Raw genomic sequence first — 19,205 nt, forward strand, 5'->3', positions numbered from 1 at the left:
TTTCCTACCATATTTGTATCCAAACAAAATAACAAAGCACCTTGGTACACTTGGGGCACATAAATCACAAATAATAATTAGCAAGTTCCCATTTCTGTAATACTGGCAAGTGGCAGAAAATGCAGAAAATACATTTGGAGAGGGTTAAGAAGAGAGTCATAGAGACTGTTGCTTCTGCTGCTTCTTTCGTTGTACTGTTGTACGCAGAGCCTGAAGAATCATATGTTGATTATTGAGGATATTGTAGTTGCTCAAATTTAACAGCTTGTTGAAATTAGCCTCTGAATACTGCAGCGCGCCAGTAGCAAATGGGGTAAATACAGTGCTGCTGACATCAACTTGGCCTTCCTCCATCTCACTAGGACTGCGTTCTACACCTATGGAAACAAGATGGAAGGAAATAATGTGTGTTATAATCCATATGATATGCAATTATCTTTTTGCCATTTTAATAGAATCACTTCGCATCAAGATCAAGGAGAAAGATTTGGGGGGGGGGGAATGTGTGTGGATAAGCTCAACATCAGGATTTTCAGCAAATGCCGCCCCTAAATAAACCAGAGCTGGGGAACCTCTGGCGCCCTAGATGCTGTTGAGCTATAACTCTTACTATTCTGACCACTGACCATGTTGGATGGGGCTTGTGGGTCCAACAATATATGGAGAGCCACAAGCCCCCCCCCCCCATCCCTGGTCAATAACTTCTAATTTCATTAGAACATTGAAATAAGTTGGGGGGGGGTGCAATGCCTCGCAAGAGCAGCCAAGCTTCACATTCTTATCAAGGAGTCAGAGAGGAGAGTGTGAGCATATTCATCACTGCTTGTTAATTGCTCAGCCACTTCAGTTTCCTGTGAGAAACTGGCAAGAAATCTCTGCCCATTTATTACTAGGCTATTTGACACAACCTCATCTTGGTAAAACACGCTGTCAGAATGGATGAGATGAGGAAAATCTTGAAGGTAACTGAAACCAATTTGAGGTTGTGATGGTTGGGGAATTGTGTTTATGGTCTATATTTGTATATATTTATAATAAAGGGGAGAAGATCTCCATCTGCCACATTCATCTCGGTTTTTAATGCAGCAGTGCAACAAGTGCTGAGTGAATGGGTTGAAGACTAGAAGTTGAAGGCTAGAAGCTAGAAGGAAGATTTGAAAAAGTAGACTGGGTTGGGGATAAAAGATGATGAGTCAGTGGAACAAAAGACAGATTGAAGTGAGGATGCTGTCAGAACATAGAACCCAGGGTCCATGAACCAAAGAGCCACCATGCAGATGGAGGACAGCAGCTCACACACCCAGAGCTGCTCTTCTGTTTCCACTGCAGCACTTGCTACTGCCAAAGTGACAACACACTTTTCAAATTGAGCAGTGGCTTTTCACCTGGGCAGCATAGAGTGCCATTGTCAAAAAGGGAAAGTGTGGGTATGCATAGAGCTTTTTTTGCTCTCTCCTGCATATGTCCTCTCTTTTGATCCCAGCCTGTGTGTGTGTGTGTGTGTGTGTGTGTGTGTGTCAGTCATGAAAATAAGCAGATAAGAAAGTCATGTTGTCTTCAGGAAGACTATTGCTCTTCTTTACTCACCAGGAGCTTTGTATTTTTGGAAGGTATCGCATACCAGGGGGAAATACAGCAATATGGGAGCCTTTGGACTCTCTGCTTTGTCGAAGAGGTAGCATTCCTTGAGATGCTTCCTGTCTTCATCTGTCAGCACAGCCTTGGGAAATGGAATGCCCTGCTCCTCATAGTATTTTGTAGCTAGATCCAATGGCTAGAGCATTAAACATGAACAACATCAGAACCCAAAGAGATATGGTTACAGCTTTCCTTTCTCAAAAGCTAGTAGTTGCACTAGAAGGATGATATGGCACTTATCAGGGATATTTGGGGTATGGGTACTCTTGTCTTGGCATAGGTAGGTGGATCAGATTTTCTAGCACTATGAGTATATAAAATGGTGATGATGAAGGAGGAGGACACAATAATAATTGTCCAAGGTCCAGTTGTCTAGGATGTCCACTGTCCTCTCCCAGGGGCTGTTTCTCTTTTGCTTGCTCTCTCTTTCCATGAAAATACTGAGGATCAGAAAGCAAAGCCATCTTTCTCCGCATTACTTCCCTTGTAAGAAGACTATGTAAAAAGCTAAAGCTAGCTCTGTGGTGGGAGGGAGAAATGGGGACCACCTGCCTGCCCCCCAGCATTACTCCATATGACTCAGTCGTCCTTGGAAGAAGAAGAAAATAATCCATTTTTATATCAAATGTGAAGCTACACCAAATAACTATATGGCATAGCACAAGTTCTTTTTCAAGCTCTTCCAGTCTTCTGTTAATATTTGAAGTAAAAAATTAATGAAAAGACGAATGGTTATGGTCAAGTTGCTAAAGATAATAAAAAGAATCTTCTCACCAATGTCTGTGATCCTCCACTATAATTTAAATGCAAAATAAGGTCCACTTTCCTCTCTGGCCTCAGAAGCGGTGGGCAGCTGGTATTGATGAAAAAAGCTGTGTCCGTCAGTTCCAAATATTCTGGTGTTTCATTCAACTTGTTGGGGAAATTATCTAGTACAGTATCTGAAAGGCAAATTATTTAGCTTTATATGCAATGTTGCAAAGAAAACTCATATATGCTATTAAAGACCAGGAGGACTCAATTAATTATGTATCATTAACAGGCGAATGATACTACAATGCAGCCTTAATTTACTTATTCATAGTTTGTATTCTCTACATAGATGCCTCTTTTGATAACAGGTACCTTTTATACTTTCATTTTTTCCTTCAACTTTTGAAATTTCAGTTGATCCAACAAAGAGGTACCACTGTATAGTATAGTTCATACTAAATCCTAGCAGATTAAATTCAAAGAAACCAGAATGCATCCTGCTGTAGGGTTAGTGGAGAGGGAGAGATAAACATTTTAAATTGTGCTTATTAGTATAGCAATGTTATCAACAACAATTCTTTCCCCCATGCCTTATGATTGTTTTTCTGTTAATACATTTACAAAATATTTGTTTTGAAATGCTTAATAATTTCTTTTTAAAGAATCATTGCATTTATATCCCACCTTTCCTCCAAGGAACTCAAGGTCGGGTACATAGTTCACTGCCTCCCCAGTTAATTCCCACAACAAGAGGTTAGGCTGAGAGTGAGTGTCCGGCCCAAGGCCACCCTTCATGTATGAATGGGGATTTGAACCCTGGTCTCCCAGGTCCTAGTCTAACATTCTAACCACTACACCACTCCCTAGGTTCATCTTTTAAATAACCAAAAAGGACCCCAGGTCACTATGACTAAAACAACGTAGTTGTAATGCCATTCCTACAAACCTCCCTTACGTTTCTTCTTTTGCTACTCCAGTTCTTGGAAACAGACAAGCATGAAGTGTTTCTGGAAAGCCTGAACCTCAGAATAATTGTTAATGTAATGTAATGTATCTGCATAATGTATTCTGGGTGTACAAGGAACAAGAAGGGAGAACAGTCAAGGAAGAAATGAAGAATGACTGGCTGCACAGGTTCCAAACATGCTCTGTTTTAGCATTCCCAGTCTAATCTCACTTCTGTTGTATCTGTTTTCAACAAATACTCTCCCTGTAATTATGAGAATTTCATTTCCCAGAAAGTGGAAGAAGCAACAAAGGAATCATCTATCTTTTACCTGGCTTTCACCAACAGGAAGGAACTGATCAACGAAGTGGAAGTACTGGGAAATCTGTGAGGAAGGGATCATGTCCTATTGAGCTTCATTTTAAGAGGCAATGGAAAGCTGAGTGTAGTCGGATGTGCACTTTAAGAAGGCTAATTTCAAAAAGGTTAAGGAACTACTGGGTGAGATCCCATGATTAGAAATACTCAAACAGAAGGGAGTCCAAGATAGGAGTTCCTAAAGGTGAACCATTGAAGGCACAAATGCAAACAATTCCAATAAGAAAGAAAATTGGGAGGCATCTAAAAAAATCAGTGTGGCTGCATAAGGAGAACTGAGATTTAAGAAGGGCATTTATTAAAAAATGGAAGAAAGGGGAAATCACAAAGGAATCATATACAAGAGTAGCCAACAGGCATAAATCTTACAATTCTTTGCTAGGTCACTAGCAAGGCTCAACTTATCTCACTTTAGAGAAAAATCCAGTTACAGCATAAAAAATAACACTGCATGAATATATAAAGAAAGTAAGGAATAGAAGTCAGTAGAAGAATGAGAAACTGCTCACTGGGCAGCAGATATACCCTTCCCAGTGGCCTTGACACAAAGATAAGACACTAATATAAGACACAAAACAACAGCTGTGTTTGCTTTGTGCAATTTGGAAAATTACAGCCCCACTAGAATGTTCTAGCATATTCCAGCATTTACTGGCAGCTTCTGCCTTCCTAAAACTTAATACCTTGACACAAGCAAGTATTAGGTCTTCTGCATGGAGAAGACAGAGAAATGCTGTTAGGTGGCAGAGAGAAGACAGAACTGCTCAACACCTACTTTGCCTCTGCCTTCACTCAAAAGGAAAGCAGGGCCCAAACTGGTGATAACAGAATAAACAATGCAAGGAGAGCGCTGAAGATGAAGCAAGCTTGTTTTCACCTACTCCAGAGTCCCCAGATTTGCAAATCTGTCCCTGGGAAACGCAGCAACAGCAGCCTCAGCAGCCCAGAGCCAGGCTGTTAGCGCTGCTCATTGCCATGGCGCCCGCCATTTTTCCTGCGCCACAGCAGCAAGCATCTCCTGAAGCCAGCCAGAGCCAAATGCACTACCAGGCTGGCCCCTCCTGGGCAATGACCGCCTGCCCATGACTCCTGAGCCTCCCCTGATCTGTCAAAACAAAGGGGGAAGGAGATCGGGGAAGGCTCGGGAGTCACGGGCAGGCGGCGTGCCATTGCCCAGTTTTTTAAAAAAAAAACTCTGCGCATTTATTTTTCACAGGGTGCAAAAGAAGGGCTTTGCACCTTTATACAATATGCATGTGTGCTTGGGCCCAGGGTCTTTTGCCTCACTATCCCCACTTCTGACTCCCTGTTGCTACTCAGCTTTAAAAAGGGGGGGAGTGTCCCCGGATTCATTGAAAAAATTCTGGTAACCATAGCGCTAGGACCCAAACCAATGGCTTCAAGTTACAAGAAAGGAGATTCCAAATAAACATCAGAAAGAACTTTCTGGCAGTAAGAGCTGTTCAACAGTGGAATGGACTCCCTTGGGAGGTTGTAGAGTCTCCTTCATTTTTAAGCAGAGCTTCTATGGCCATCTGTCATGAGTGCTTTAGTTGAGATTCCTGCATTGAGGGAGTTGGGTGCCCTCAGGATCCCTTCCAACTCTACAATTCTATGATTCTGTGAAGAGGATGTGGCCCTTGATCAGGGAACATTTGTGCACTACTGCATATGCCCAGCACCATCTTGAGGCTATTTCTGCCCTGCCACCACTACTGGGCAAAGAGGCTGATTAACTGAAATGTGGATGGAAAAAGAAGTGGAGGCTAACTTGGGAGCTGGCAACTGTTGACCAAGGAGGCAGAGGATTAGCTGTTTCTCCACAACTGAGAAATATGTGACATCCAGGTGTATGCTGTGGACAGGCTTCTGTGGGGAGAGGATCATAAGACATATCCAAAACAAAAGAAAAGAGAGAGGGGAGAAGAGATCTGAGTAAATGAGTTCAAGGGAATTACCTTTCCACACTGAAAACCTGTCATTCTCCAAGTATTTATCGTTGACTTGGAGGCCCCTCATGAAATTGCCATATTCTGCAACAATTGGCCGCATTGTTACAACATCTCTAAGCACAGCGGTGAGGCTTCCGCTGGGGGTGAAGAGGCATGTTGGCTGCACATCTGGCCGGTGAAGCATGCTGGGCAGAGTACCATCTTCTGTGGAACACATGACAATTTTGTTTAGATCCCTTACTCAAAATGCACCTTGATAGTACCAATATAGCTACTGCTGCTACTAGGGGAAGCAGGTGGCACTGTGGTCTAAACCACTGAGCCTCTTGGGATTGCTGATCAGAAGGTTGGCGGTTCGAATCCCTACAATGGGGTGAGCCCCCATTGCTCCCAGCTTCTGCCAACCTAGCAGTTCAAAAGCACACCAGTGCAAGTAGATAAATAGGTACCACTGCGACAGGAAGGTAAATGGTGTTTCTGTGCACTCCCTCTGCCTGAAAGCAAGATGAGCGCTGCAACCCCATAGTCGCCTTTGACCGGACTTAACCATCCAGGGGTCCTTTACCTTTTTATCTTTTTACTGCTGCTACTATTAACTGCTGTGGGACACGGGTGGCGCTGTGGGTTAAACCACAGAGCCTAGGACTTGCTGATCAGAAGGTCGGCGGTTCAAATACCTGCGATGGGGTGAGCTCCCGCTGCTCGGTCCCAGCACCTGCCCACCTAGCAGTTCAAAAGCATGTCAAAGTGCAAGTAGATAAATAGGTACCACTCTGGCGGGAAGGTAAACAGCGTTTCCATGCGCTGCTCTGGTTCGCCAGAAGCGGCTTAGTCATGCTGGCCACATGACCCGGAAGCTGTACGCCGGCTCCCTTGGCCAATAAAGTGAGATGAGCACCAGAACCCCAGAGTCTGCCACGACTGGAACTAATGGTCAGGGGTCCCTTTACCTTTACTATTAACAGCAACAATTAGGTTAAATTATCCTCTACTTTAATGATCCAAAATAGGCCAAAATAATTTACTAGCTTTGGGCCTTTAACTATAAATCATGGCATTTAACTATAAATTATAACAAAACTAAGATCCAACTGTTTGCTAAAGACCACGGGAAATGTAGTTTCCTCCTCACAGACCGACCATTCCCAGTAACCTTAACAAACTACTGTTCCCAGGGGTGCCAACATGGAAAAAAAATTGCAAGGGGCAGGTAAGCCACACCCTGCATAATCAATCACATGACTGTACCATTTGAAGGGCAATGGCCATTAACTTTGTGGGGGCTCGGTCCCCTCAAATATTTTATTGGGGAGGGCAAAGGGACCTTGGCGCCTAGGAGTTGCCTCCTAACAAAGTCCCTGAGATTCCTTGAGAGGAAGTTGTGCACTTTAAATGTGCATTGCATGCTCCTTAAATGTATAATGTGGATCTTCCCAGAATGTCTTACTTGGAAGAAAGATATCTTTATTTAAGCAGGTAAAAGCACAGGCTCAGCAGTAGACACAGTGCTCAAGAGTCACAATTCCGGTGTTCAGAAACAGGTGTCCCAATGAACTTTCCCATCCCTGTTCCCCAAGCTTTTAAAAGGAGGTATGGAGTGGTCATTTGAGACTCTCTAGCCTTGTGGGGTGGTTATATCTGTTCCCATCTGTGAAGGTGGCGCCCGGTTATAGGCAACAAGACTGCAGCCTCCTGTTCAGGCTCCTGCCATAGCTGATCAAAGTCTTCCCCAGTCTCTGCTAAGGCTTTCTGCTCTGCAGGAAGGTCAGAGAGGGGGGGCCAGCATCCTGCTCTCCCTTCCAAAGTGACTGAAGTGGAAAGGAGATATTTGCCCCCCCCCTCCAACCCATGTTCCACAAATTCAGCTCTTTCCCTGTTTCTTCCTCCTCCATCAGCCTCCATCAGCCAACCCAAGCTTGATCCCAACAGTGCTGCATGCCTCATGACAGAGCCCAAGGTACATTAGCCAAAGAAGAAATGATGTTCTACTGACCAATATCCACCACTCTGTCTCTTGTCCACCTGTGCCAGAAGTCTTCTGAACAGTCAGCTAAATACAATGCATCCAGCAAACTCTGGGAATATATATTACTCAACATGCCTGAGAAACATAGAAAATGCAAAAGTAAAATAAAAACCATTTAATCTCAGAGCTTTGATGTAATTTCTAGATGATGGTAAAGAGGGTGTTGCATTTGTTTCTTTCATTTATTGTTTTGAAATGGATATCATGTTCACTAATATTTTACTAATTACTGTGTTTACTATTTCCTGTCGTCAGTGCTATTTTTCTAGGGGGGAAAGGTGCCAGAACTCACCACAAATGCCTCCCTTATTCTTTTATAATGGCAATGGTGCCCATCTGAGAGGTGCCAGAACTAAAAAAAGCCTGTAGTGCAGTTCTCATTCCCATCAGTAATGTGTGAAAGATGAGTATATAGTACAAAAAAAAACCTGTGTGGGTGGTAAGGAGTCAATTTCAAAATACAGGGAACTAAAACAATATAGATTTTGTTGGTATCTCTGTTCAGGTCTTCAAAGACCATCTCTCTCCATATGACTTTGTGTTCAGCATCTGAGGCCCTTCTTCGTGTGCCTCCTCCACAAGAGGTCCAGGAAGTGGCAACACAAGAACAGGCCTTCTCTGCAGTGGCTCCCCATCTGTGGAATGCTCTCCCCAGGGAGGTTCAGCTGGCACCTTCATTATACACCTTTAGGTGCCAGGCGAAAATGTTCCTCTTTAACCAGGCCTTTGGCTGATTAACATTTTATACCTCTATTAAATGTATTTGTGGGAGAGGGGTTATTTCTTTGTGGGTTTTTTTGTTCTTGTTTTTATCTTGTGCTTTTATACTGCATATTGTATTTTGTGCTTTTATATTGTATTTTTATGTTGCGAACCACCCTGAGATCTGCAGATGAAGGGTGGTATTCAAATTTCATAAATAATAACACGTCACCTTGCATGTAACAGAGCTCAGATTCCGGCAGCTTCTTTGTCAAGTGGCCCATGTAGAACTCACTTCCAAAATGTTCCACATTAATGAAAGCTCCATATTTCAAGAAGCCTGCTTCATAGGGAGTAAATTCCACCCACTCTGCAAACAACCATATAAAAATATTTGTTAAGTACAGTATAATTATTGCGAAAGACAGGTAAGAAATCTAATAAATGAATGATGTAATAATTACACTGTAGGGAACACTGCAATAAAATCTGCATTCTACCTCTCTGTGATAATCATAATTAACAGTTTCAATGGATTTGGAAATCACAACTCCCCATTCCTCTTACAGAAGCTCTACACCTATCAGCCAATCACCCATTCCCACCACCCTTCTGAGTAATACCCCTCCCCACCCTCTCACTATATATAAGGGTCTGGTGACTTCTGTTTCAGTGTATCTGAAGAAGTGTGCATGCACACGAAAGCTTAAACCCAGAACAAACTTAGTTGGTCTCTGAGGTGCTACTGGACAATTTTTAAAATATTTCTTTTATATCTCTCTAACAGCATTCATGCAGCAACTGCTCCACATGGCAGCCATAATGTGTTACTACACCCTCCTAAATGGGTCACCTTCATCTGTAGCTGACAGTGAAGTGGAAACTCTCTGTGCAACAAGAGTAATTTACAAAGGAAGCCAGTACTCGGAGCTATCACTGTATGGGAGCACTTTCCATGCGATTATTGTTTCAAGTAAAGAGCAGGCCTAAAAGGAGGGCGAATGAGTACTCAAGAGCACTCAATGTGGTATCAAAGACTGACAGGACTTAATTGCTCAAGATCCAAGAATTCTCTTAGGATTTTGAAACAAAGGTATAATTCTGTATAAAAATGTACACAACACACAATCTGTGCTGCACCACCGCCAGGAGATTTAGTATCTATTAGTGGGGAAATGTCAACCAATAGTCTTCACCTGGCCCCCTGCCTTCGAAGCAAGCTCAAATAATTTTGTCCCTACCTTTAAAATCTAGAGTGCTGTATCTTTCTTTGACATTGAGAGCAAGGTAGATGGGAAGTGGGTTCTGACCCAGATTCACAGCCTGTCGTTGATCTGAGAGCTTGTGATGATTGGGCTGTTTGGGAAAAACAGCAGTCAGCAGAAGAGACATTGAGCCAAATAAATTTCACAAAGAACATGTCATGGCATCCCCATCTTGGGTCAGACCCAGACTTTGGTCCTTACCTATGAGAGGCAATGTTTGCCAATTCCTCCTTCCCAGTGCAGTTGCCAGTACCACCTCGCACACTACTCCAGTGTTGGGGGATCTTGTTATGGGTGCTTTAGCTGAGATGCCTGCATTGCAGGGGATTGGACTAGATGACTCTTGGGTTCCCTAAAACTTTACAATTCTATGATTTCCTGACCTCTCCTCTCCAAGCATACCCCATAAATCTGTTCTGGGTCCCCCACAACCTTCCAGATCAAATGTATGGGGCACACAGGAGACATACAGAGAGAGGGCAGAAAAGCTCTATTGCCCAGCTAAATCTCCTTGTGGTGGTGAAAACAGTTCAATGGATACTGCCCAATATTTTAATATATTTAGATGCAAGCTTGTGTTGTTGTTTCCATCCCAACTCTTCACAACAGGTGTGCTGTCAATGTAAATTAAAGAAATAATAGCAAACACCCTTTCCCCTTTCTATGCTTAATTTGTTTCATATTTTCCCCATATGCCAGCCCACATTATGCTTCCCACCCACCCCCAAAAAGTATTAATACAATACCTCATCATTAAACATGGATTCAATAATGAGCCCCCAGAGATCTATAAAAGAGAGCTTATATCCATCTCGGTGCCTCTGACAGATTTCCTTTTCATAGTATGTTAAGTGCCTCCGAGAAAAACAGGAAAGCTTGTTTTTCATGACATGTTTCCGAGCATCACTGATATGCGCTTCCAAATCTTTTTGAGACCAATTGGCATCTTCATATAAATTTATCATGGTCCTAAGGAAAATAAATTTTAAAAGGAGAAAAAAGGAGAAGCTAAAATTGAAACTGGCCACAGACTTTGGGCAAATACAAATGGCCACTTATCAACTGGCAGCTAATCGTGTTAGGGGTGCTCAAGGAATTTTTTGCAACCACGTTCTAAGGCAAACTCACCTGATCTGCACCCCATGGACTATTGTGCAGATCAGAATGTGGCCTTCCTTAGAAAGCTAATTGTTTGAGGTGGTCTGGGGGTGCTTTTTTAAAAAGGCACAACTTTTGAAAAAGGTAATAATAGCTACTCCAAGCAGCTGGAAAGCACAGCATCTGCCACTGTGCACATTGAAAATGAGACTGTAAATGCCCCTGGAGCAATGGGATACAAGGACATCCCATTTCTCTCAAGGACCCATATTGGTCCCAGAGACATTTGCTCTCAGGCGTGTTTGCAGCCCCCTTTTCAATCCACTCAGAGGAAGCCATGCTGTCACCTGTTTTAAAAAGAAGAAAATAAATGTCAAAAGGCAGGCCTAGGGCCATCCCACAACTGTCTGTCTGTATGACTTTTTTCTGGGTTAGAATGTTATTCAGAGTTCTCATGGGGGCAGGAATTCAAATTAAACAGGAATGGAACAGAATGGAATTAAAATGAATACATATGAAAGTGAATTAGACTGAACTGTCGATCCCGGGCATCCCCAAACTTGGCCCTTCAGATGTTTTGGGACTACAATTCCCATCATCCCTGACCACTGGTCGTGTTAGCTAGGGATGATGGGAGTTGTATGTTGGGAAACTGTGTACGTGCAGCTACTCACACAGAGTCAATTAAGGTTTGGCAGAAAGCCAGAAGGTCATGTGAAGGAGTAAGTCTGCCTGGTGATAACAGAGACATGGAGACAGCTCCCTGATTGGTCAAGCTCTCTCAAAGGAGTGATAATTAATGGCCTACTAACTGGAATGTGTTAGGTTCAGAAGTTCAGAGTTCTGTGTGTCAGTGTAGGAGTTGTGAGTCGTGTCAGAGAGAGCTAGCAAAAGATCCGTGTTCTGTTCCTGTAAATAGTCCACTGTATATAATAAACACCTAACTGCAAGTTCCTGGTTCCTGCTTCGTCTGTCCTGTCTGCAGCCAAGTTGCCAATTGCTTCCGTGAATTCTACGTGTACTCTGCTAGGTCTGGCTAAGGTCCTGCAACTAGTCAGAAAGTTGCAAAACAAGGTGTTTTGCAACTTTCTGACTAGTTGCAGGACCTTAGCCAGACCTAGCAGAGTACATGCAGAATCGAGCCCACGCACATGTGATGGGAGTTGTAGTCCCAAAACATCTGGAGGGCCAAGTTTGGGGATGCCTGGTCTATCCCTAGTTGATGTGACTACTCAATGAGCAACTCATCTAGAACATCCTGCCAATCAGTTAGGAGCATTTTATCACATATCTGCACCCAATCAACAATCCAGGGAAGCAAAGGACCCGTTAAATTATCCTCACAAATTTTCATAATAAGTTTCCACATCACTTTCATATATAAAACAAGTTTTCATTGAAATACTGTTTGGTTCAAAGGATTTTGCAAATCTGATGCAAACAGCAACGAAGGTCATGTTACCCACCCTCTCCTCAAAATAATAATAATAATCTGACTCTTAACTGATTTGAAAGTTGCTAAAGATTCCTAAACAATGTAAGTTGTTGTTGCTTAGGTCGGAAGCTTTTCAAAAGGGTTGCCTATGGTCATATCAAGACTAGGAAACTGATTGTATTGTGTTGCATTGCAGTTTAGTCTCAGCGTCTGACAATGTTTGAAATGTATATATACAGTACTTCATTTCCCTAGAACTACAGACTCAGTTTTTTATTTCTGTTTTTCTAATCACACTGAGTATATTTTCCATTAATTAATAAATCTGAAAAATAGGGAGGTAGTTGTGGTGACAAGGCTTGGTTCCATTGAATCAGGACCATGAAGTCACCAGGCTTATTTTGTGCTTTTAAAAAAAAAATCCTTGGTAAAATTGCACAAATTCGGCATAAATAATTTTTTTATTGTTTGGTTTTATAAAGTGACTGTTATGCTAAACAAAGGAGGAGTGGCAGGGGCTATCCAGGGGAGATACAGAAAGGTTTGCTTCTATTTCATGTGATACAAAGTTTTCCATGGATGTTGAATGCTAAACAACAACTGAAGGGATACACATAAAATGTGCCGTCACTTCATGTGATTACCCCATGGCAGAAGGTTATAGGGAAATTCTGCAGGTCTGGATACATCCCTAATAGTTTTGCTCCATGTTCTCCTTACCATGTTGTGCCAGATAAACCAGCGGTGTATGAAATACAGTCTAAGAGATTCAGCTTCTGGAGAGCTAATAGGCTGCCGTACATCGCAGTCATGGATCTTACGCCACCTGCTGTTGTCATCACAGCCACAATGGGAACCTGAATAAATTTGAGAGCAGTTATTCACAAATTTGCAGAAGAGGGAAGATTGAAGGAATGAGCCAAATCACACAGACTTTTTTTGTTTTGTTTTACATAAAAGCTTAATCACATATCCGAAAACCTCATCTTTTTTTTTAAAAAAAGACATTTATTGAAATTTTACAAAAGAAGAAAATTACAGAATTAAAAAAAAGAAAAAAGAGAAAAATACAAAAAATACAAAAAACATAGAAAAAAATGCAAAATACAGAAAAAAAATAGATAGAAAAAATTAAAAACAAATCAATTTTTTCATATCTTAAATTTCGTTTGCTTATTTCCCTGACCTCCTCACACCTCCCTTTTTTATATTCCCATTCACATGGTTAGTTCAGCAAATCCTTACCCTCTTTCATTTATCTTAACTCTATATCTCAACATATTATAACTATATATTTTCATCCGTTATCAATCCATTTTTACATATTCTTATTGATCTTGTTGCTAAGGCCACTCAATTTCAATCCAACATCATTTTAACATTCATTAATTTTACAATGTTTCTGCAAATAGTCTTTGAATTTCTTCCAATCTTCTTCCACCGACTCTTCTCCCTGGTCTCGGATTCTGCCAGTCATTTCCGCCAGTTCCATATAGTCCATCACCTTCATCTGCCACTCTTCCAGGGTGGGTAAATCTTGTGTCTTCCAATACTTTGCAATAAGTATTCTTGCTGCTGTTGTAGCGTACATAAAGAAGGTTCTATCCTTCTTTGGCACCAATTGGCCGACTATGCCCAGGAGGAAGGCCTCTGGTTTCTTCAGGAAGGTATATTTAAATACCTTTTTCATTTCATTATAGATCATCTCCCAGAAAGCCTTAATCTTTGGGCACGTCCACCAAAGGTGAAAGAATGTACCTTCATTTTCTTTACATTTCCAACATTTATTATCGGGCAAATGATAGATTTTTACAAGCTTGACTGGTGTCATGTACCACCTGTATATCATTTTCATAATATTCTCTCTTAAGGAATTACATGCCGTAAATTTCATACCTGTGGTCCACAACTGTTCCCAGTCAGCAAACATAATGTTATGTCCAACATCTTGTGCCCATTTAATCATAGCAGATTTAACCGTTTCATCCTGAGTATTCCATTTCAACAGCAAGTTATACATTCTTGAAAGTGTCTTTGTTTTGGAATCTAACAGTTCTGTTTCCAATTTTGATTTTTCCACCTGGAAGCCAATTTTTTTGTCCAAATTATAAGCCTCCCTTATTTGATAATAGTGAAGCCAGTCTCGCACTTTATCTTTTAATTTCTCAAAACTCTGCAATTTCAATTTGTCTCCTTCTTGTTCCAAAATTTCCCAATATTTCGGCCATTTAGCCTCCATATTGAGCTTTTTCTGAGCCTTTGCTTCCATCGGTGACAACCACCTTGGGGTTTTATTTTCAAGTAAGTCCTTATATCTTATCCAGACATTAAACAATGCTTTCCTGACAATATGGTTTTTAAATGCTTTGTGTGCTTTGACCTTGTCATACCACAAATATGCATGCCACCCAAAAACATTATTAAAACCTTCTAAATCCAAAATGTCTGTGTTCTCAAGAAGCAGCCATTCTTTCAACCAGCAGAATGCTGCTGATTCATAATAAAGTTTAAGGTCTGGCAGGGCAAATCCACCTCTTTCCTTTACATCAGTTAATATTTTAAATTTTATTCTGGGCTTCTTGCCCTGCCAGACAAATCTAGAAATATCTCTCTGCCACTTCTTGAAACAGTCCATTTTGTCCAAAATTTGCAATGATTGAAACAAAAATAACATTCTTGGCAATACATTCATCTTTATAACAGCAATTCGACCTAACAAGGAAAGCTTCAAGTTTGACCATGTTTCTAGATCCTTTTTCACTTCTGACCAACATTTCTCATAATTGTCTTTAAATAGGTTTAAGTTCTTAGCAGTCATATTAACCCCCAGGTATTTTACTTTCTTAACCAATGTTAAACCTGTCTCCTTCTGAAACCTCTCTTTCTCAATCGGTGTTAAGTTTTTCTCAAGAACTTTAGTTTTTAACTTGTTCAACTTAAATCCTGCCACATGACCAAATTCTTGAATCAGTTCTAATACTCTTTTAGTACTAGATTCTGGCTCCTGTAACGTCAGTACTAAATCATCTGCAAAAACTTTCAATTTGTACTGTTTGGCTCCGACCTGTATACCTTTAATCAGACAGTCCCTTCTGATCATATTTAGCAAAACCTCCAGGACCGAAATAAAAAGCAATGGGGAAACTGGGCAGCCTTGTCGTGTCCTTTTCTCTATCTTAAATTCCTCTGTCACCACATTATTAACTATTAGTTTAGCCTTTTGTTCTGAGTAAATTGTACTTATACCATTTTCAAACCCTTGACCAACCCCCATCCCCTGAAGATTTTTCTTCATGAAACTCCAGGAAATATTATCAAAGGCTTTCTCCGCATCTACAAAAATTAAGACTGCTTTAGTATTAATGTTCACTTGCAACTTCTCCAAAATGTTAATTATATTCCTCGTGTTGTCAGACAAGTGTCTACCCGGGAGAAAGCCAGCTTGGTCTTTATGTATCTCCTCCACTAATACTTTTTTTAACCTTTTAGCCAAAATATCTGCAAAAATTTTGTAATCCACAGTAAGCAGGGATATGGGGCAGTAGTTCTTAAATTGTGTCTTTTCAGACTCATTTTTCGGTATAAGTGTAATATAGGCCTCCTTCCACGACCCTGCCGCTTTTTCCCCCTCCAAAATTTCATTACAAACCTCCTTTAGTGGTTGAATTATCCAATCTTTCAAGGATCTATAATATTTTGAGGTTAAGCCATCCGGCCCTGGAGATTTGCCCAGCTGCATATTCTGGATGGCACCTTCCACCTCCTGTTATTTTATTTTATAGTTCAACATTAACTTATTTTCTTGAGAGATTTTTTGTAGTCCATTTGTTTTTAAAAATTGGTCTATATCAAACTCTTTCTGTGGCCCTTGTGTATATAGCTGTTTAAAGTACCTCTGGAAGCATTTTCTAATTTCCACTGGATTCTGAATATTCTTTCCTTCCACTTCCAAGTTGGTAATGGTGTTTAGTTTTTGTCTTTTTTTCATTTGCCAGGCTAACAATTTTCCACATTTATTGGCCGATTCAAATGTCCTTTGTCTCATCTGTTTAATTTTCCATTCTATTTCCTGATTCATCATCTTCATGTATTGAACTTGGTATAACTTTATTTCTCTCAGAATCTCTTGTGACTTTGGTTTCGCTCTCAGTTTCTTCTCGCCCTCTTTTATTTTTTCCAAAATTTTGTCTTTTTTCTCATTTTGAGTTCTCTTCTTTATTGCATTCTGTTGAATTAGAAACCCCCTCATAACTGCTTTGCTTGCGTCCCAGATTACTCTTTTTTCGATAATGGTGTTCATATTTATCTCAAAATAGTCTCTCAAGGTTTTTTGGGCCTTCTTGGTAACCTCTTGGTCTCTAAACAAGGTGTCATTCATCCTCCATCTGAAGGAACCGGTTGGTGTTAATTTCATCTCCATTTTCACAGCATTATGGTCGGAGCAAGTTTTAGGGCAAATTTCCACTTTTCGAGTCTTAGGTGCCAGTCCTCTAGTTATCCAGATTTGGTCAATTCTTGTCCATGTCATCTTGGCTTCAGAGAAGAAGGTTCCCTCTCTACCCAAGGGGTTCTTTATTCTCCAAATGTCAATCAAGTCCATATTGTCAGTCATCTCAAAAAAGGTTTTTGGTAGTCTGCCATCTTTGGTAACTACCTGTCTCTGTGACTTGTCCATGTTTGTAGATACCACTCCATTCATATCTCCCATCATGATAATGTTGTAATCCATATAGTCTAACAATGTCTCATGCAACTTCTTAAAAAATTCAGATTTCCCCTCATTTGGTGCATATACTCCTACTATCAAAAAATTTTCTCCTTGTGTTTGGATTTCAATTGCCACAAATCTTCCTTGGTCATCTTTAAAAATAAATTTCGGTGATAGGCTCTCTTTTGCATAGATTACTACTCCTCTCTTTTTGACCTTGTCCGATGAAATAAACTCTTGACCCAATCTTTTATTCATCAATACTTTCCTATGTAGCCTTATCACATGTGTTTCCTGTAAACAAATCAAGTCCAATTGTTCCTTTTTCAATAAATGAAAGACTTTTTTCCTTTTCTCCGGGGAATTAAATCCATGAATATTCCAACTTAATAGTTGCAGAGACATGGTGTATTTATTTTGCTTTTCCTCCAACTGCTCCCAATAGTTGTTCTTGTTCTGACGGTGGTATCACTTTCTCTAGCTTGTCCAGTCCCAAAGGTAGTGGTACTATGTCTTGTGTTCCTGGTTTTAGAGCTCTTGGCTCTTCTTCAGCTTCTTTTTGCAGGTCTTCTCCGTGCTCTCTCAAAAATTTTTCTTTATCTTCCACTGATCTTATTTTAAACTTTCTCCCTTTGAAGGTAAAGGATAGGCCTTGGGGGAATTCCCACCTAAAAACGGTTCTATTTCCTCTCAGCAGGGCCACCAGATCTTCGTAGTTAGACCTAAGATACAAAAGGTATTTCGGGATGTCCTTAAATATCTCCACTCTTGATTCGTTTATTTCCAAGGTCTTCTGGAAGTGCAGACTCAGTATTTTGTCTCTCTCCTCTTTTGTTCGGAGGGTAATCAAACAGTCTCTCACCCTGTTCTTTCTCCCCCCTCTTCCAAGTCTAAAAGCGCTTACTATCTTGAAATCTAACTTATCTGAATCTAAGTTCCAAAAGTCTGCAAATTCCTGCGTAAGAAAGTCACTCAAACTATCTTTCTCAAGTTCAGGTACAGCCCTGATCCTTAGATTTGTCTGTTTTTCTTTTAATTCAATCATAGGCAGCAATGACCTGTGATCCTCGAGCTGCCTACATATCAGTGGTATCTTTTCCTCTACAGCCAATACTTTTTCCTTTGCTTCTTCAGCTGTCTTTCGATTCGGAGTAGATTCCTGCAGCAGTTTCTCAATAGATTCTGTATTTGAGTTCACCTTCTGCCCCAAGTTATTGATGCTTAAAGTGCCGAAAACCTCATCAGGGATGGAAGAGTCTATCAATTTCAGCTTCTCTCACTTTCCTCAGTCTTAAATTGAGTTCACTACATTTCCACTTATATATATATTTAAATAAAATGTTCTCACATATTCGCCAGCATTTTAGTACACATCTTTATATGCAATTTTGCCAAAGATACACAGTTTTTGTTGAAGAACTGCATCACAAAATGAGGAGAAATGTGGATCTTGGTTTTGGTTCTAGTACCTTGGCTATGGAATGCCCTCCCCATTTCCATTTGCTGAGCACCATGCTTCATTTTGGCCTTTCATGAGGGGGCATCAAAATGGAAGGTGCAGGAACTGCTGCTGCTGCTTGGGCTGCCTCCTAAGTTGTCTGTTTCCCAGCTTGCTCACATGAAAGCACAGGTGAGTTGGGGGAGATGGCAACAGCTGCGGAGCATTACACAGATGCTGACAGCATCCCCAAAACGCAGGGCACTGAAGTGTTGAAGTGAGGGTCCTAGGAAATTAATGAGTGAACAGAAGCTGAAGGAGTAAAAAGGACATGCCAATACTCTTACGGAAGGAGGGAGAGAGAGAAAAAGTGAAGGCAGAAGGATAAGTGGGTCGGCTGCAAGCACAGCCAGAGCAAAGAATGATTAAGAGCAATTCTGGGTTGTTCAGAGTTATGCCAAACCAGGAAGCAAACACTGTATAATAACATAGGCTGGTGAAGAGAACCGATACACTACAGGGGGGAAACCACATGGTGTAGGTAGGCAGGAAAGCTCTACATTATGGGATATGAGATAGAAAATGTGTCCTGTGGTGAAAAGGGATTTCCAAGAGCTAGTGGTACAGGTCCCCCCAGGTAGTCCTGGGACTTTCAGGATCCTTGGGACCTAAAGAAGATTATTTCTGACAATGGTGAATGCAGGCAAGTGTATAATAATGCACACTAGGGCAAACAAATCTTAACGGAATCATTTATCAACTTCTGCTCACACAATCTAGGTTTCTCGCTCTTTTTCTGTCTCCATACACCTCCCCACAGTGTGGGGAGCTTTAGACTTCCAGAGCTCTCCCTTCAGGGCCCAACT

The 19,205-nt window shown here is 41.1% G+C and overlaps 1 protein-coding gene across 1 annotated transcript; it reads right to left on the minus strand.

Moving 5' to 3' along the window:
* On the minus strand, positions 1–13,044 carry LOC128411417 (cytosolic phospholipase A2 epsilon-like). The gene is made up of 9 exons (XM_053383738.1): positions 12,914–13,044; positions 10,407–10,629; positions 9,637–9,751; positions 8,628–8,765; positions 7,661–7,768; positions 5,674–5,871; positions 2,413–2,579; positions 1,588–1,774; positions 1–377 (listed from the first exon to the last, which is right to left on the minus strand). Exons 1-9 carry the CDS (start codon positions 13,030–13,032, stop codon positions 157–159), a joined length of 1,476 nt encoding a protein of 491 aa, XP_053239713.1. The 5' UTR covers positions 13,033–13,044; the 3' UTR covers positions 1–156.
* Positions 13,045–19,205: the final 6,161 nt, after the last annotated feature.

The sequence above is a fragment of the Podarcis raffonei genome, chromosome 1 (assembly GCF_027172205.1).
Source record: "Podarcis raffonei isolate rPodRaf1 chromosome 1, rPodRaf1.pri, whole genome shotgun sequence".
Lineage (NCBI taxonomy): Eukaryota > Metazoa > Chordata > Lepidosauria > Squamata > Lacertidae > Podarcis > Podarcis raffonei.

Excerpts from the sequence above, each read along its gene's own strand:
- LOC128411417 (XM_053383738.1), bottom strand. The coding sequence starts at position 13,032 with ATGACAACAGCAGGTGGCGTAAGATCCATGACTGCGATGTACGGCAGC. Across the intron at positions 9,752-10,406 it reads AATCCATGTTTAATGATGAG|CCCAATCATCACAAGCTCTC; the intron begins GTATTGTATTAA and ends TTTCCCAAACAG. Across the intron at positions 7,769-8,627 it reads TGAGCTCTGTTACATGCAAG|GCATGTTGAGTAATATATAT; the intron begins GTGACGTGTTAT and ends TATGTTTCTCAG.